The 17,268-nt window shown below is 39.5% G+C and overlaps 1 protein-coding gene across 6 annotated transcripts in view; it reads right to left on the reverse strand.

The window, feature by feature from the left end:
- zgc:165508 (uncharacterized protein LOC100101652 homolog) overlaps positions 1–14,213 on the reverse strand; it is a 54,417-nt gene extending 40,204 nt beyond the window's left edge. For 2 of the 6 annotated variants that reach the window (XM_039765212.1, XM_039765204.1), the window contains exons 1-2: positions 10,314–10,789; positions 3,740–3,945 (exon numbers count right to left, since the gene is read on the reverse strand). In XM_039765212.1, the coding sequence (XP_039621146.1) occupies positions 3,740–3,886 (147 nt within the window). In that variant the 5' untranslated portion in view covers positions 3,887–3,945; positions 10,314–10,789. Of the gene's footprint in view, positions 1–3,739; positions 3,946–10,313; positions 10,791–14,118 lie in introns of those variants that run through there. The other 4 variants (XM_039765230.1, XM_039765237.1, XM_039765247.1 and 1 more) reach the window with 3 other exon arrangements.
- Positions 14,214–17,268: the final 3,055 nt, after the last annotated feature.

Below are 17,268 nucleotides of genomic sequence, written 5' to 3' on the forward strand. Positions count from 1 at the left end.
AAACGTTTAATAAGTTTTTGTTGTATATTTAAGATTTACACTGCAAAATGCTTGTGTATTTGCACTAGATTTTTAAATAAATGTAAAAAGTACAGCATTGGAATGTGTTATGTTCTTAATATTTCTAATAGGATAAAAACAGGTTACGATCAATAAGCCATTTTAAATTGTAACAACTTAAAACATAGATTTACTTCACTATAAAACAAGTGAATTGTACCCAATCATTCTAAATGATTTGCCTCAACTTAAAAATTGTGGTTTTAATAAGATAAAAAGAATTATATTTGTTCAGATTGAAAATATTGAGTGTGAATCATTACCTTAATTATTTTAAGTTTAATGGAGGTTATACACTGAAAAAAAAAATGTGATGATTCACACTTAATATTTTCAATCTGAACCAATATAATTCTTTTTATCTTATTAAAACCACAATTTTTAAGTTGAGGCAAATCATTTATTGTGATTGGGTGCAATTCACTTGTTTTTTTTACTGAAGCAAATCTATTTAAGTTGTTGTTCTTTTTTGGCAGTTGGAAAGCCATCAAACTGGAAAGTTCGACCGAAAGAATATACAAACGGCCCCTCACACAGCACATGAACAACCTAAAATATTAAGTTAAATGAAATAGGATTTTTACGTTTATTCCCTCCACCATAACTTACTTTGGTACAAACATTTTTTTTTACTTTGATCGAGATCTGAAACCAAATATTTCAAGCTACAACACTAAATGACTGCTCTTAAGTTGCTTGAAAGAGAAATTTTACATTGAATGAACTTATTTATACTTTTTTCAGTCCTCGTAGGGATGCAAAGTTGTTTTCCAAATTGAAATAAAAATAAAGTGCGGTTATTTACTGCATTGCCTTTTAGTTCCATTAGGATGGATTTTCTCCTAGCGTAGGAACTGTTTTGGTGGAGTTTATATGCTCTTACCATGTCTGCATTCCTGATCCACTCCATGCCTTGCAGTTTTCCTGCCACATCATAAGTTAATCAGAGACTCTAAACTGTGACAATATGGGTGTGCCTTGTCACAGACTGAGGTTCCATCCAGAATGAGGGTCTGTCTTGATTCAGATGCCTTAGCAATAGTGTTTGTGCATTAAGGACCAGCCCCAGATATTGTGTAAAATTAATAAGATGCTTCTTGCATTCATTTTAATTTGTCATCAGCATGTCTCTAACAACCCTCAGCTTTGTCTTCTTCAGCAACCTTTTTTCCAGTTGTCTTTCATACTGTATGCTCAATGTAATAACTGAACTTTTATGTTTCTTGTAGTAAGCGAAATTGTCTTCATGTCAGGTACCGCAAGCCTGTTTCCAGATGAACCAATTGGCCCTGCAGTGTTCACTGTACCTTTGGAAGTGTGTGGCCATGTGCAGCCTGCATTGTTTAGTTTAGATATGGGCTTTGAAGGTCATCTTAAAATGAGGACTGCCTTCTGGTTTTTAATCACACGTTTGCACTTTCAGGTCGAGCTTCTTTCTAGCCGACACCATACTGCACAAGCCATTAAAGTGATATAAAAAGTTCAGTAGCATTTTCTCCTCTAAAGACAGCTATAGTTATTTGAAAAAAGGAAAGAAGATCAATATCAGAAATGCATCCTTCACAAGACATTATGGTGCTTTCACTCACTGCTGAGGAAGACCATACTAAAAATAAAATTGGCACCAAGGAAGCCTACATGTGCTCCTTCTGCTTTGTGGAAAAGAAGCCAGCAGTATGATGCTCTAGTTTCAAAGACGTGGTGTGGAAAGAATAGTTATGTATGGAGAAAACGCTTTTTTTTTTCAGTTGACCAGCAAACACCTGCCCATGCGATAGTTAGTGCCGCTACTGGACAGCCCCGAGTCTTGAGTCTGTGTCGTGTAGTCTGCATTGTCTGCATTTCGTGTCCATTGCTGTTTCAGTTTTAGCAGTTCACAGCCAGTAGATTTTCTTGAGTAATGAGGCTCTCATTTTTTTATATATATTGTTTAAACACACAGTAAAATTGCCAGTGTTATATTGACTCTAAGAGTTTAAATTTAACACTGGTAATTTTAATGTGCAGCTGAATTTTGTCAGATGATGATGATAACGTCAGAGGATGTCACAATGATCTGATGCCAATTGAGATACACCAGGAACCAGCATCCCATTGGTTAATTGATTTGTTTGTGACATGAAAGCTGTGTGAACTTGCACATCTCACTAGCCATTACCAAAAGATGGACAGACATCATTGGTTGGGTAAGTTACCTCAGAGAAGTCTGGTATGGCCCCTCCTGAAGTTTCATGGAAAAAAAATGCCACGGTGCCTCAGTGCGAGTTTCTGTCCGAAGCCACTTTAACTTTGTTTTTTGAATATTAGGTAATAGATGGATGATCTGATTTAATTAAGATAATCAGTTTATGGAAAGTACGTTTTCTGTACATGTATAAGTACAGTGTGCTTACTATAATTCAGATTATTTTAGAAAGTGAATGTGCATATTCAGTCATAGTTTTCATAATAGGACATTTACATATTTGAATCAACCGTTTTAAAATGGGGTGGTATGGTGGCGCAGTGGTAGCGCTGCTGCCTCGCAGTTAGGAGACCTGGGTTCGCTTCCTGTGTCCTCCCTGCGTGGAGTTTGCATGTTCTCCCCGTGGGTTTCCTCCCACAGTCCAAAGACATGCAGGTTAGGTGGATTGGCGATTCTAAGTTGTCTCTGGTGTGTGGGTCCTGCGGTGGGTTGGCGCCCTGCCCGATATTGGTTCCTGCCAGGCGCGCTGGGATTGGCTCTGGCAGACCCCCCATGGCCCTGTGTTTGGATTCAACGGGTTGGACGATGGATGTTTTAAAATGTAATCTGAGCATTTCTATATTGACTAAATTGTTTCTGTATTTTTTCTTTTTGTAAAGTTTGTAGCCTGGATAGACTGGAAGGCTCTAGTCACCATAAGAAAATCAGGCATTTCACTGTTTTACAGCTCTGGAATTGTAATATGTTAAGCCCTAGTTTGCTTCATTTTATATGTAGATCAAAATCCACACATGTCCTTGTGACAGCATTCAGTAGGGGAGTAGTGCGAGGAATGAATGCATTTAAGATTTTTTTTTTGGACTATATGTTGGTATCACAGAAGATGAGGCTGATTTTTAATACATGCTTTACAAAGCGTACTCCCATAAATTCCCATCTTCTTCCCTACAGTCAACCATCCGTTATCAGCAATTCATTTCACGGTAGGTAAAACTGGTGCCTTTTCTGACACAGTGAGCCAAAAAGCAAGAGCCAGTTCTGGTCAGAGCGCCAGTCCTCCACAGGCCACACTCACACACACACACACACACACTCCAGCAGACATGCTTTTGTTAAATATAGCACTAGGACAGGACTAGATTTATACACTAAAATTATTAATTACATAACGGCATGCTCACTGGCTGCATGGGGTTTCTCCAGGCACTTCTGTTCTACACACATTCTCAAGTTCTGCTTGGTGACCTGTATGAGGATGGGCCTGCACTGTGGTGTAGTGGCCCCCATTTTAGGATTGGCTCCTGCTGGGCCCCATGTTGCAGGTATCAAATGAATAGATGGTTGGAAAAATACTGCATATTTTAGTGTAATGATATAGAGTTATATGTAAATAAGTTTACGTTAACATCATGATTAGAAATGGAACAATAAACTGCAAGAGTGCACCCAGGTTTTTGCTTCTATGAAAAAAAAAAGATTGCTCATGCTCCTTACTTGTTGGGTTGGCTGGGATTTGGCACTATATAGACTGTGAGAGTTGATCCAGCTGATCACACCTCCTGGGGCCAAACCCAGGCTTCTGCTAATTATTTGGTTGATTGGTGACTTGACATTGGACTGGGTAGTCATTTGTGAATGCATACTGGAGTCCCTTCCTGGGTTAGTTCTCTACCTGATCCCATTGCTTTCAGGATGCAGTTCTAAAAATAATGGTGAAAAAAAGTAATCTTCAGAGTGATGGCATAAGGGAACCATTTTTTGATCCCCCAAAGAACCTGCCACATGAAAGTTCCAGAAACAGCCTTATTTATTTAAGCATGTAACAGGCTCCATAAATAATCATGAATAGATGGCAACAGATTTGTGAAATAAAAATGCGTTCCGAATTTTACAAGGACAATAACACAGGATAACTGTTCTCTTTCTCCAATAGTATCCGGCTAGGTCACCTACTATACATTAAAGACTGGCAACATTTTCAATGCTCAAAGACCCAATTTCATATGCAAAGAACCTTTCCCAGAATTAAATGGTTCTTTATCAACCAATGGTTCAATTATGAACCGCACAGCCCAGTAAATGAAGTGCAATTAAGGAACCAGCTCCCTATTAACCCCAATGTAGGTAAACCAGCTAGAAGGATGAAGGAAGGTGTGCAGTTTGCTCAGCAAGTACAGGTGTTACATTATTGTCTACCTTTTTCTGTTAATAACCTGTGCTATTCATCTTTTGAATTACTCTGTAAAATGAGCTCCTATTAATCGTCTTCAGCTAAGTCTTCAAACACGCTGTCGCTTCCTGTTGCTCATACTTTTGTGAGCTCGTTGTACTCGTTTGATTTATACTCAGTCAAGTGTTAACTGCATTACGCAACAATCTGCTTCAGGCTCGTGGAAAAAAAGCGAACCTTCACACTCAAAGGCCTTCAAAGAGAACAGAGCAGAATAATCCGAGTCGGCAACATTTCAAATCAGTAATAAAACACAATACAGTACAATTATGACAGGGTTTTTATGTTGTACTTATTAACCTTGAGGTGATGTTTTGATTATCCGAAGTCCATAAATGTTTCTCTGATAACGTGTTTATCAGCACTATAAGATGTTTAAAACAATCTTCCTCGTTGTGCTTCTCAGTCCCCGTTGTTCGGAAAACTATACAGCCGCGCTCTATTGCTTTAAACGGCGGGGAAAGGTTATTTAAATGAGCGGCATGCATGCAATTATTGAAATGAGTTCCACCAAATTAGGTGAGACGAGCGCATGTTCGATTAATGCAAACTACAAAATCTCATCTGCGAAGAAGGAGTAGCATGCAGTCTGAGGTCCTGCTGTGATAGTAAAACGGTTTATTCTCGTAAATATGCATAGATATATCTTTTTCTAGATGTTTAAAAGACCAGTTAATGTCCAGACAAACTCGGAGATAGGATACGATATAAAAAAGACAGTATAGCAGATTACAGAATGAACATTTTGGAAATGGTAGCAGTTTAACTAAGGTGGCCTCCAGCGGTTATAGCCTACTGATGACAGGCTGTGTTTTCCAGTCATTTAGTTAACACCACCTATAACCAGAGCTTTGCCATTCTTGTCACTTTTTCGTTCCCTTTCAGCCAACGGCTACATAAACTCTCCAGCGACTGCAAAATTAGCAGCAATCATTCCACACCTTGATGTGATGTTCTGAAGATAAGGTTTTCGCCTTTTTACGCGTATAATCGTTCGGAAAAGTACTTAGCGTCAAACGCACCGACACTCCAGCCCTTGACTTCCTCTATGAAGAGCTTCATGCACGAGTGTCCCTTAGCTGGATGGTTTCCAGCCTCATAAACTATACTGTTTACCAAGTATACATGTGCACGACGGTTCACAGATATCCTACATTTTTAATGTGACACCGTTTGACTGCAGTCCCCAGCATGTGAGAGAGAGAATGGAGAATGGAAAATGGACGGAGAGTTGGATGGTAAAGCAAAAGGATCAAAGAGTAAGTTGCAGTCTTTTCAGGCAGGTTGAAAAAAAATGCCTTCCAGGTCTCTCCGCAGCAACACGTCACCGATATATGGATGACTAAAATAATCGGACAGATACTAGTTGTTCCACAAAAGTTCACATTTCAGTATAAAAATACCAATTCTTGGTACGGTCAAACGTTAGGTAAATATGAATCCAATATAGTTATCACTTTATATATATATATATATATATATATATATATATAATTTTATGGAATCTATTAAATCGACTGGAACAGAGGCAGGGCCTATATCGGCAGCATGGCGCTGAAACCAGGAATAAACCCTAAGTGGAAACCTCGCTACTCACATTCTCGGCTCATACCTGCCAGTTCACAAGTGCCAGCCTAGCATTTGACGTTTTTGGCATTAGGGAGGATAAACTGCAAAGCATCCATCAAACCTCAGACACAACATACTTGTTTAAATCTTGAATGGAACCGGGGATACGGAGTACATTCGATCATGTTTAACTGTAATAGCAACAAGGCAAAGAGTACTTTTATCCACACCTTTTGTGGGAAAAAATGTAAATAAATGGGGCAAATGGATAACGTGCAAACTCCACAAAGAAGGTAACTTGACTATTCCGGGATTTAAGCCTAGTCGCTCGAAGCTCCGGGAGCTAATCACTGCACCACACTGCTACTCTTGTAACATAGCTGCATTATTATCCATGATTAATCTAGGAGTGTGGCGGTCTCAATTGTTGTTTTTATTGCAAAAAAAAACCCAATAATGTCATTTAGGTACACACTGCTTAAAAATTGCATATATAACAATTTCATTGTGACCCAACGACAAGAAAGGAAGACCGTAACACTGGAAATTTACAGTTAGAGTTTTCCCAGTTACGCATACGCTGTCAATTAACGATGTTGTCTTCAGAAATAACATGGAATATTCAAGAGAATGTGTTTTAATGATGTTTGGCACGTGACTTTTCAATTAAATTGGACAATCTTTGCTGAAAAGAGAGAATACTGACTAGTGCACAATGGAGTTAGTCTGGCCATGCATCAAGTCTAATGGACAACCCTGAATCCCAGTTCGTAAGGTGAAAAATATGAGGGACGAGGATTGTTAGTGAACTGGCATACCGTCCAGAGAGTGTTTCAGTCTTGCGGAGGTCGCATGATTTAGATTTAGATGGACATTCCACAGATACCCAGGATTGTCTATCGCTTCCAAGTAAAAAGAAACTAGGCAATTTTTAATTTAAGGAATTGGTTTTATCGCTTTCTATACAGCAGGAGGGTGTGGTTTGCCTGCAGCTTGCGGAGCAAAGAATCTTGGCCAGCTTTTTGACTGTAAGTTCTTTTACTAAAGATCGGGGCTAGCAGAGTGCAGCTGTGAGTGACGAGGGATGCCAAATTATGCAAAGTGACAGTTCAGTAAATGGATGGATGAATGGCAACTCGCCATTCAGGAAGCTCTGCAGAGCTGCGTTTTACGAAATTCTGCACCCTCAAGCTGCGACCTTGCTTATTTAAACCTTTAAACAAACGATTTCTGTATAATTTAGTCAAAAATTCAGGGGAAGCGTGTAAATGCATATCTAAATATGGTCTTGGTGTTACTTAGTAGCTCTATCTGTAAGATGCAATATGCGTACATATTGTGTAGGCGGCGAAATGTACGTGGATCCCGTTGTTATAGCAACAAGTGCGCCAAGTATGAAAGGTTGGCTATTACAGTATACCAACATTACAAATGTCGCTCTTCCCGTTCACTGCCACTGCCAGTGAACGTGTCTCACCAAATTTGCTGATATTCTGATAAAAAATGGCATTTTCAAATCTGTATCCAGAAAAAAAAATGTACAATTCATGAAGATCATGCATCCATGTCTGCAGGCAACAAACTGGAAGTAAAGATAACTCGTCGCTCCTAGCTTTAGCCCTGAAATACTGAAATGAACATTTGAAATGTCAAATTCATAGCCATCAGTCCCCCAATTTCTTCAACTTATTATTATTTTTTTCTCTGCTTTATCAGTGTTGGCATTGGCTTTAAAAAATTGCAAGTGCAGTCGTGGAGGACTTTGACCACTGTAATTACAAACCCTGTTGCCAAGACAACGTTCTTATTGCACCCTCTTTCCGAGCGATTCTAGGAGTCATGGAGGCGAAGTCAAAGTAATAACAGCACTTCACTGCATGGGGACCGCTTGGATGATAGGCCAGCGCATTCTCCGTGACCAGAAAAATAAAAAAAGATCAAAATGTGTGTTCGACAGATGCAGCTTTTAGAGAGCTCACAAGTAAGAGTTACTAGAATGTCTGTGCGCTCTTGGACAAATACACGTGTGCTCAGTAAACAGAGTTATTAGTTTCGTAAGTTACAGGTTGAATAATGCACGTCCGTGGTTTGGCAAGTATAAAGCTGAAAGAATGTAAGAAATTTGACAATCGAGAGGAGAACATTCAGTCCACCAATCTCGTTGGTTGAAACAAATCAAAAAAGTAGTCTTAATTTTGTGAAGGGATGGGATCATCTTATTCTCAAACGCTTGTAAATACGGGCAGTGGCGTCGTGTTGGGAGCTTCGTAGTCTTTGGTCACTTATCTAGGGCATGTAACCCATGATCTCAGAGTGCAAAGTTCAATCAATGCATGTATGCCTATAGCCCCTGATCTTCTACATGCTAGCCCTAGATTCTCCCGTTTTCCTTTTTGATATTAGCTACCGATGGCGCGAATACTCCAAGGGGATTCCGCTCCAAACATCCAATAAGTTATTAAGCTAACAGGCTTAGGGTAACCAATCTTTTATGGTCTAGATATTGCCGAGACTCATCCACTAATTGACAGACATTGAGAAGGCCACTGTTTCAAACATCAGTGCCGTCATTTGATTTAGATAATAAATGACTCTACTCTACAATACTTTATGATTCTTCTCAATAATTAAAAACTTTGGCAATGAACCCTATATAGCTCATCCATCACCACATTTTAGAAAGCAATATCATTAATAAAGGTACACAAAATGTTATTGGAAATATGGTAAATATTATATACACACTTGTTTACTTTCAAACAATGTCTTGTCTCTAAACTGCGTACATTTATACAATTAACTTTACGAGGAACTGAGAGAGACATCTACTTGAATGTTGTGCAAGTAGGTGGACGGTGTGATAAAAAAAAAGAGTTCTGAATGTACACACTGATCACTTTATGTTTAACATTAAGGCAAATGAAAAGAAAATGAATACTATCCATTAATGAGTATAGCGCCTTTTTGCTCAGGGTTCCAATATAATTCGATCTTCGTATTTCTCAGCATAACGGTATATTCTTGGTTAACACTCGTTTACAATCAAACTATTTCTCTGTTCATCATTTTAATTTAATATAAAACACTAAAGTCAGCGTGTTTATTTGCAAATATTCCGCATAATATTGCAGTAGTAGCAGTATAAATATGTAATCTTTTCCTGAAGATTCCTTTCATCCTGAAACGTTAGTTGTCATTTTTCTTTTTAGAATCTGCTCCTATTTATGGACGTTACAATTAATACTTCAATTTCTTCACAAATTCCCTGCAAGGGGGAAGACGAAGCAGCGCCAAAAAAAGTCGAAGACAGCAGATTAGCTCGATAATATGCAGTAACGTGCGCTTTAATGTGATAAATTTGTTTCATTCTTATCAAACGCAAGCGGCCAACGTGCCAGAGACGAGCAGCTTGCAGACTAAGTAGCTCGGGGCTTTGCGGGCATTTGAACCTACAGATGCGTCAATCGACTCCTGGTCAGGAATGCCCCGGAGGAATGTCCATTAGCACACAGCGACCACCTATGCTGCTAACAGCAAGGGGGTAGGTTAATATTGTTCCAAGAAAAGAGACAAATGTAATGGCATAAGAATTGTTATTCTTCACGTTTGGATAAAACGATGGCTACAATAATTTGACAGCAAGCAGAGGCGTTGTGAATGCAATGATCGGATTCCGTCTCTTGGCAACAGAAAACCACAGTCGCATATTAATTGGATGTGTTTCGCAGGACGCGGGGAGCTTCGTATGCTTATCCCCCTTTGGATGCATCCTTGATAAATATACTTATTGCATGCTTCAAATCAACTGACAGAATTTGAAAAAGAAAAAGAAGAACAACAAAAAACTACTGGTGCAAAGCGCTTGTTTGCATTTTGTATTGCATGGCTATTAAGAAAAGAGTATAAGATAGAAGATCCAGCGACAATGTATAGCCCCTCTGCTGTGATTTAGTACCGATCAACTATAGCTCTTTCCTCACATTGCATAAAATCTGATCCTCTCGCGGCCGAAAAAGACACTGAGGGTCTATTTGGTTGCACGACTTATAAATATGAACATTCATTGTTGTCCTGCATTTTGCACAGCTTCCTTTTCTCTCAACAGAAATCTAACCACCATCCCCCATCCCTTCCCCCCAGCAGGAAAAGAAAGAAAATAGCCAAGATCTCTAGCTGTCAATGAATTTGCACTACCGCATAAGATTGCACGATGCAGGGTTGGAGACTCTTCAGTCTAAAAGTCGATAAACCAGAAAGAAGGATGCTTACCGATAGTAGCCTTGGAGCCAATACACCCCATAATCAATGGGTTTTCTTGTGGAGAGCTAAACCTTTGTTCCAGACTGTTAACATATTTCACTGTACTGCACTTCAAAAATATCCTCGTGCTTCTGAGCAGAAGATGCTACCCGGTGTTTCGTACCTAATGTTCAGTTTATTTGTTTCTTTTAGTCCTTCTCCTCCCTTTCTCTTCTCTATCTCTTTCTGGCCCGAGTGCCAAATTACGTCCCCCACGCTTTGCAGCTACGTCATCCTCGGCAAAACCCGGCCATTGATTTCAGCACCACAGGCGGCGGACAGCACTGCCGAGAGGCTGCTCAACTGAGTGGGATTTGCGGCGCGGGATCAGGAAGAGTGATTATACAGAAAGGCACGGGGGAAAAAGACATCAGGGAGTGCGTTACCGAAAACGATTGATCTTACTGAATAACGAAAGAGCGAACAATCGACGTAGGTAAAGAACGAATGTGTTTTTCGAGTGTTTCCCGAAGCCTTTTGTTATTCGACATTTAACGAACGAGTTTAAAGTACTTTGTTGGGCTCCTCCCCAGTGTCCACGTCAGAAAAGCACACTGCCGATAACAGGAACATCGATACCGTTTATTCTGGCTGTCAGATATTTATTAATGTGTCACACCTGACATGTGCACATTAAAAAAAAGAAAGAAAAACAGTTATCATCACGAAAAAAGCACAAAATAAATTAAAATTTCGAAATAATAGATGAAATAAAATTAACCAGTAAGTCGAAAATCTATAAAAGTGTTTCAAACGTGACGTAGTTTCATTACAAAAAGGAACGATGGCGAGGAGCGATTGAGGAAAAAAACAACACTTTACCATAAAGAGTTAAAACTACTTACACAGGAGGTGGCAAAAAATTAAGAAGTGTTGTTTCCAAGGCGTATGTATGGAAGCCACCAAGAACCTGTGCAGGCATCGGAATCGCCTCTTCCGCATGCCCAGAGTGGGCTCTGCAGCAGTACATGTGCGGTGATACAGCTCCCCTCAGTCACGGTTTGGGAATTCAACACTGGAGTTAGCTGGTATTCCCGAAAAGGAACAAGAAGTCTAGTTTTCAAAGTCCATAAAATCCTGTTTTTTTACCACGCTTGGCTGCTTATTTCACGTGTCGATGGTTCTCTGGGTAAAGTGAAAACTTCCAAATGTTGGTGCGAAATTTACCCTTAACACGTTTCTAACCGTGTCCCAGTGTTCCTGATGAACTCATTTTAAAATAACAGTCTCAATCCACTAATTCCCTTTACAATTTCTAACACTTCAATCATGTCTCCTCTAAATCTTCTTTTGCGTAAACTGTAAAGGCTCAGCTCTTTTAATCTCTCCTTATGATTCATCCCCTGTAGCCCTGGAATCAGTGTGGTTGCTCTTGACTTTTTCCAGCTCTGTTATGTTCTTTTTTCCAGATTGAAAAGGCACGTGTACTCCCAGGAAAAGTAGTCAGGAAAATTAATCCAGTTGTAATCCTTGTTGTGGTATCATTTAAACAACGCGAATTTGTAATTGTGCATAAAAAGACGAGCGGCAGACCATGAAGAAAGGCAATCGATCTGAATGATCAGGAAAATAGAGAGGGTGTTTACTCTAACCGTGATGGAGTGAAATGTTTCAACTGTGGAAGATAGGTTTCAAAAAAAAAACTAAAATCTGGGAAGGAATCATTAGCCCTTTGACATATAGGCCTGTAAGGCTTACCGTTATAAGTTTAGAAAGACTTTAGAAAATTTACAGGTGAGGCATCCCAACAATGATTGAAACGAGACAAGGGGATGTTTATCTCACTTGTATTTAGACAGAATATCAGGTCTGCCGGAAAAGGCATTACGTTTGTTGTGTTGTGAAACATGTTTAATGCGTTCGCTTTGCTTTTTTACTTTCATAACAATATACAGTACCTAGTCTGTAAATGCTTGGTATGTGTAACCATCAACTAACAAAAAGTAAACTCGTTTTACCCCCAAAACACCGATTCCAAATTTACGTGAACGCATTGGAGTGAAAAGATAGCACTTAAAACCGGATTAAGACCCTCAGAGCTCAGGGTATCGAAGCTCAAAAAGCCCCTTCACATCACCTCATGTCACTATCTTCTACCAAAGACCCCTCCCACTCGACACATGCGTATATTCACCCTTAAGGCACACCACATATGCCAATAAAAAATCAGTTACAGGGATTGAAGTAGAAAATAGTCCAAAACTTTATATAAGCTTTACTTCACCTTCCTTTTTGTTTTGTAACAAAGAAATTGATAAGTACAAAATCACGGTTTCAGGAAATCAACTCTGTTTTGATAACAAATCTCAGTAAAGCATTTTTTAAAGTGCTGTGGCAAAAGGTAATATATAACTGAGCATTTTAGGGCTAAATAAAATAAAAGACCCGAAAACGACCCCTTGCTCGGGTTTGGCGTTGACGAGTGTGTCTTATGTCCTGCGATGGCCTCGCTACCTGCCGCATTGACACATCTGTGTCGATGTTACCGGACTGCGCTTTGCTGCTCAAGCTGCTAGTAGCGGTGATACCAGCTACCTTTTGACTATCTGTAAGGTCACTCCTACTAGTCTCGACCGCAGTATTTACAGCTTCTTCAAAGTACTTATTCAAATCATTATTTTATCTTTTATTTATTTTTAAATGTCAGGTTTTCAGCAAAATTACAACTTTTCCTTCTATCTTTTCGTTAAAAATTCTTTTGGCAGCAACATTGGTTTTGAATAACGGCCCATGTTTATGTGTTCTATTTTGCGGCCCAGTAACTTATCAAATGTATGATTTCATAAAAGCGTCCTATAGACAGCTGGCCTGATCGTGTCTTGTTCATATATCAACTAACCAGGACTCTCTTTTTATTCTATTAAAAGATTTTTTCTTAGTTCTGATCGTACAGGGTTATAATCGTGAGAATCTGGGTAGGGTTGTTTGCTCGGATTGCCATGAGTACCTGTACTGACGGTCAAAACTGGGCATTTTCCCCTCGCATATGCAACAAAGTGCACCCTTGCCTGAAACAGAACCGACGCCCTTGAGTTTTAAAGATAAACACTAGTCAGTATCTTTCAACTACACACCACTTGACTGTACCTTCTATGTCATATTCTAATTACTTGCAGCATATGGCTGAGTATATGTGCCAGCAATTAACTGGCACTCCTTCTAGGTTTGGCCCCAGGCTTGCTCCAGATGAAGCAGAATAGCAGGCTCCGGGAGTTCAGTAAACGAACTGATGATCTGATCAAGACGGGGTTGGGATAGAAAACTTGATTTCAAAATACGCACTGAAAAATCTGAAAGAAAAATAAATCTTCCCCCAGCGTTCAGCTAATGTGTTCGAGATCTACAGTTGAATTAGTTACAAATTCCAGTCGGTCCCATTCGAACGGGCCAGCAATTGTAAAAAAAAAATGTCTGCCAGTCATAGTAATGTCTACGTATATTAATAAACAGAAAAGTCATACCGACGGTTGCGACCAGTATGCGATATATAGTTAGGTTTTCTAAATTTGTTAAGCCCAGACCAACTTTAACCGTAAACATCTAAATGAAAGTGGAAAAAAATTAATGTATTTTCTCGATTTTAAAAAGTTTCCAAAATGACATTAGTTTGTGCTCTTTACTTTTACATTTTCAGCGCGGTAACTTGAGCACATTACGGTAATAACAACCCAACAGGTTGATGCACTTCAGAAATATCACTCACTCATTTTTTTGATAAAAAACTCGCAAACACTCTAATGGGTTTTACTAAACCATTGCTGAGAACCAATAGTACCTGTTCAATATAGTGACAACAAACCGGCGTTTCCAGCGTCTCTGGGTCAGTGCTGAAGCGCCGCGCCTTGTAGTTCTGTTTGGAGCGGTAGACCCAACACGATCGAGACAAACGAGTTCCGCTCAGAGCGGCATTTAGTTTGTGCGTTCACTGTCTCATAGCGCCCTCTTGCGGTGATTCTGGCACAGACGTACATTGCGCGAATGTGGTTGATTGCTCTCTGCAGAAGTACCAAGTTGGAACCTCTACGCTTTTTTAATTTCAATTCGCAATCACCAAGAATCGTGGTGCCCGTAGATTTTCAGTTTCATCCAATTTTCTAATCAGTCATTTTAATGGAACAGCTTTTCTAGGTCTTAGATTCTTACCAGAAATTCCAGAATTGTTAGAAAGAAAATACATTATACTTTAAACATGAGTGTGTAGCGTTTAATTTTTTTACATTTGTATTTATATTTATTATTTTGTATTTTTGGGCAGACAGGCTATATCCGCTGGAAATTGCTCATTAAGAATTTCCTCGCTTTTATTGAATAGATTTCTCTTTATGTCAAGCTTATTTAGCTGAAGCAAATGTTCATTCTTCAGTTTTACCTGTCTGTTCTTCATTTCATTGCTGTATACTATTAGGGGGAAAAACATAAATGTTGAATTATTATGTTGAAGAGATATTTACAAAACAGTATGTATAATTAAAAATTAAAATGCTCAGCTAACAGCAAGGGGCGACCTTTGGCTCACAGGGGAAATGACTGCCCCAGGGTACCTGAGGACCAGAGTTGGAGGCACTGATTGATATAAAGTAGTTACATGAAATAGGTACGTTAAGAGCCATCACTACATTGAGTAAGTTGGCAGCTACATCAACATGTAAGAATGTGGAAAAAGAGCTATAATGTAAAATAACGAAACACCATACTATACTACACCATTATAAGTCCACTTAATTCACTTCATGGTCACAGGTTGTTAAAGACTATTCTAGCAACATCAGGCACAAGGCTGGAAATAGCCGTGGATAGGATGCCACTCTATAGTAGGATCCTCTCACAAACACACGTATAACTCAAACTGGAACCACCAACCACCCTAACAAGCAAGTCTTTCGGAGTGTGGGAGGAAAATCCAAGCAGATGTTGGGAGAATGTGTGGCCCCACATGGTTAACAACTGGACACTGGACCAGACTGGCAGCTGCACTAATGGCTACACCACTATAATGCAAATGACCAAAGAACCTTGAGGATTTTCCAGTGTTCTCAGTCCAGTTGTTTGGTATACGTGCACTGTAGCATGACTTTGATCTTCTCTTGGTAACTTTTGTACCCATCTTATTACAATATATCTATGATTGAATTACAGAAAAGATCAAACAAAATGTGACCAGATGTGCTTCATAATTTGACATTTTACTTTTTTAATCAGAATTTGCTAAGGCCAAAACCTTTGCTGATACCTACACTCCTGCATGGCTTACCTTTCTCCAAACACATAAAGAGTTCTTCCATGATATCCATTTTTATCAACCAAAACACAAACCCAGAAGCCCAGTGGAGAACCTTTAACTGTACCATTTGCACAGAATACCTTACTTTTCTGGTGACTGCCCATGAAAAAGGATGTATATTTGTTATTTTGTATACTGTAGGGGTGGCACGGTGGTAGTGCTGCTGCCTCACAGTTAGGAGACCCGGGTTCGCTTCTCGGGACTCCCTGCGTGGAGTTTGCATGTTCTCCCCGTGTCTGCGTGGGTTTCCTCCCACAGTCCAAAGACATGCAGGTTAGGTGCATTGGCGATCCTACATTATGCTTGGTGTGTGTGTGCCCTGTGGTGGGCTGGCGCCCTGCCCGGGATTTGTTCCTGCCTTGTGCCCTGTGTTGGCTGGGATTGATTCCAGCAGACCCCCATGACCCTGTGTTCGGATTCAGCGGGTTGGAAAATGGATGGATGGATGGTATACTGTATTAATCCCCGAATATGTAGATTAACATCATCAACAAACTCACTTCGTGCTTTACTACCATGGTCTGACACATTAGTGTCATGGCTACAGAAACCTAAAAATCTCATCCCCCTCCTTTATAGACCCTAGCGTGCAGTAGCACTCCTTTCACCTACACTAAAGACACAAAAAGTGAGAAGCCTCATGTTCACTTCTTACTTCTATGAACTCCATTCATGTTTCTCGATCAGGTAAGGCCCTAGGATGTAACAAGAAGAGGTTCCACTCTTCACATTTTGAAGATCTCAGCCGTATCTGGATTTCCAAATGGGACTGGACATATGGTACATCTTCAGTTCAACTTAAATGCAAAATTTTATATTCATCCATTCAACTGTTATCGATCTTGTGTAATCCAGTTCAGAGTTGTGGGGCTCCAGGTACAATCAGATGTAGTGCAGACACCAGCACTGGATGGAAAGCTCAATCACAGAGCACACATACACAAACACACACGCACAAGGCCAAGTCTGAGTGACCAGTTAACCCAATTCAAAAGTCTTGGGGGTGTGGAAGGAAAACATATGCAGACAAGAGGAAGACCGTACAAACACCACACAGTATTCACAAAAAGATTTGAACCCAAGACTGTAAAAATACAAGAAAACAACTGTACCACCATGCTACCCAAAGCACATTTCACGTGCATTAAATTGCACAACAGTACTTTAAACTTAAAAAGAAAGTTGAACATCCGAATCAAGAGTCACAGAGGATTCAGCATAGAGAATCAGCTTTAAGAGATGTCTAGAAATTCAATTTCAAAGCAAACAAAATACATCAGCTGCACAATCTGATGGTGTCATAAAGCTTCATGTTGAACCCTTGACACATTTTTGGTGTCTGTGTCAGCAGAACTGTACATTTCAATAGAAAGACAAAGTCCAGCCCACTATAGTTGTCCTTTTTTAAATACCTGTTCAAGCCTTTTTTCCTAATGGTTATTTCCCATTGCTGGCTGAGGTGCTGAATCTGATTTTTGCATTTTATTACTTTAGAAATTACTTTCAGTTATTAGAAATTTTTCCATGAACATCACAGTTTTAAGTTGCCATCATCATGATGTAACAGTTGTCATTATGGAGCACATTTTCAGAAGTGATGCTTTTGACTTTGACCAACATGACGTTAAAAAAAAAAAACGCATT

This window comes from Polypterus senegalus, chromosome 1 (genome assembly GCF_016835505.1).
Source record: "Polypterus senegalus isolate Bchr_013 chromosome 1, ASM1683550v1, whole genome shotgun sequence".
Lineage (NCBI taxonomy): Eukaryota > Metazoa > Chordata > Cladistia > Polypteriformes > Polypteridae > Polypterus > Polypterus senegalus.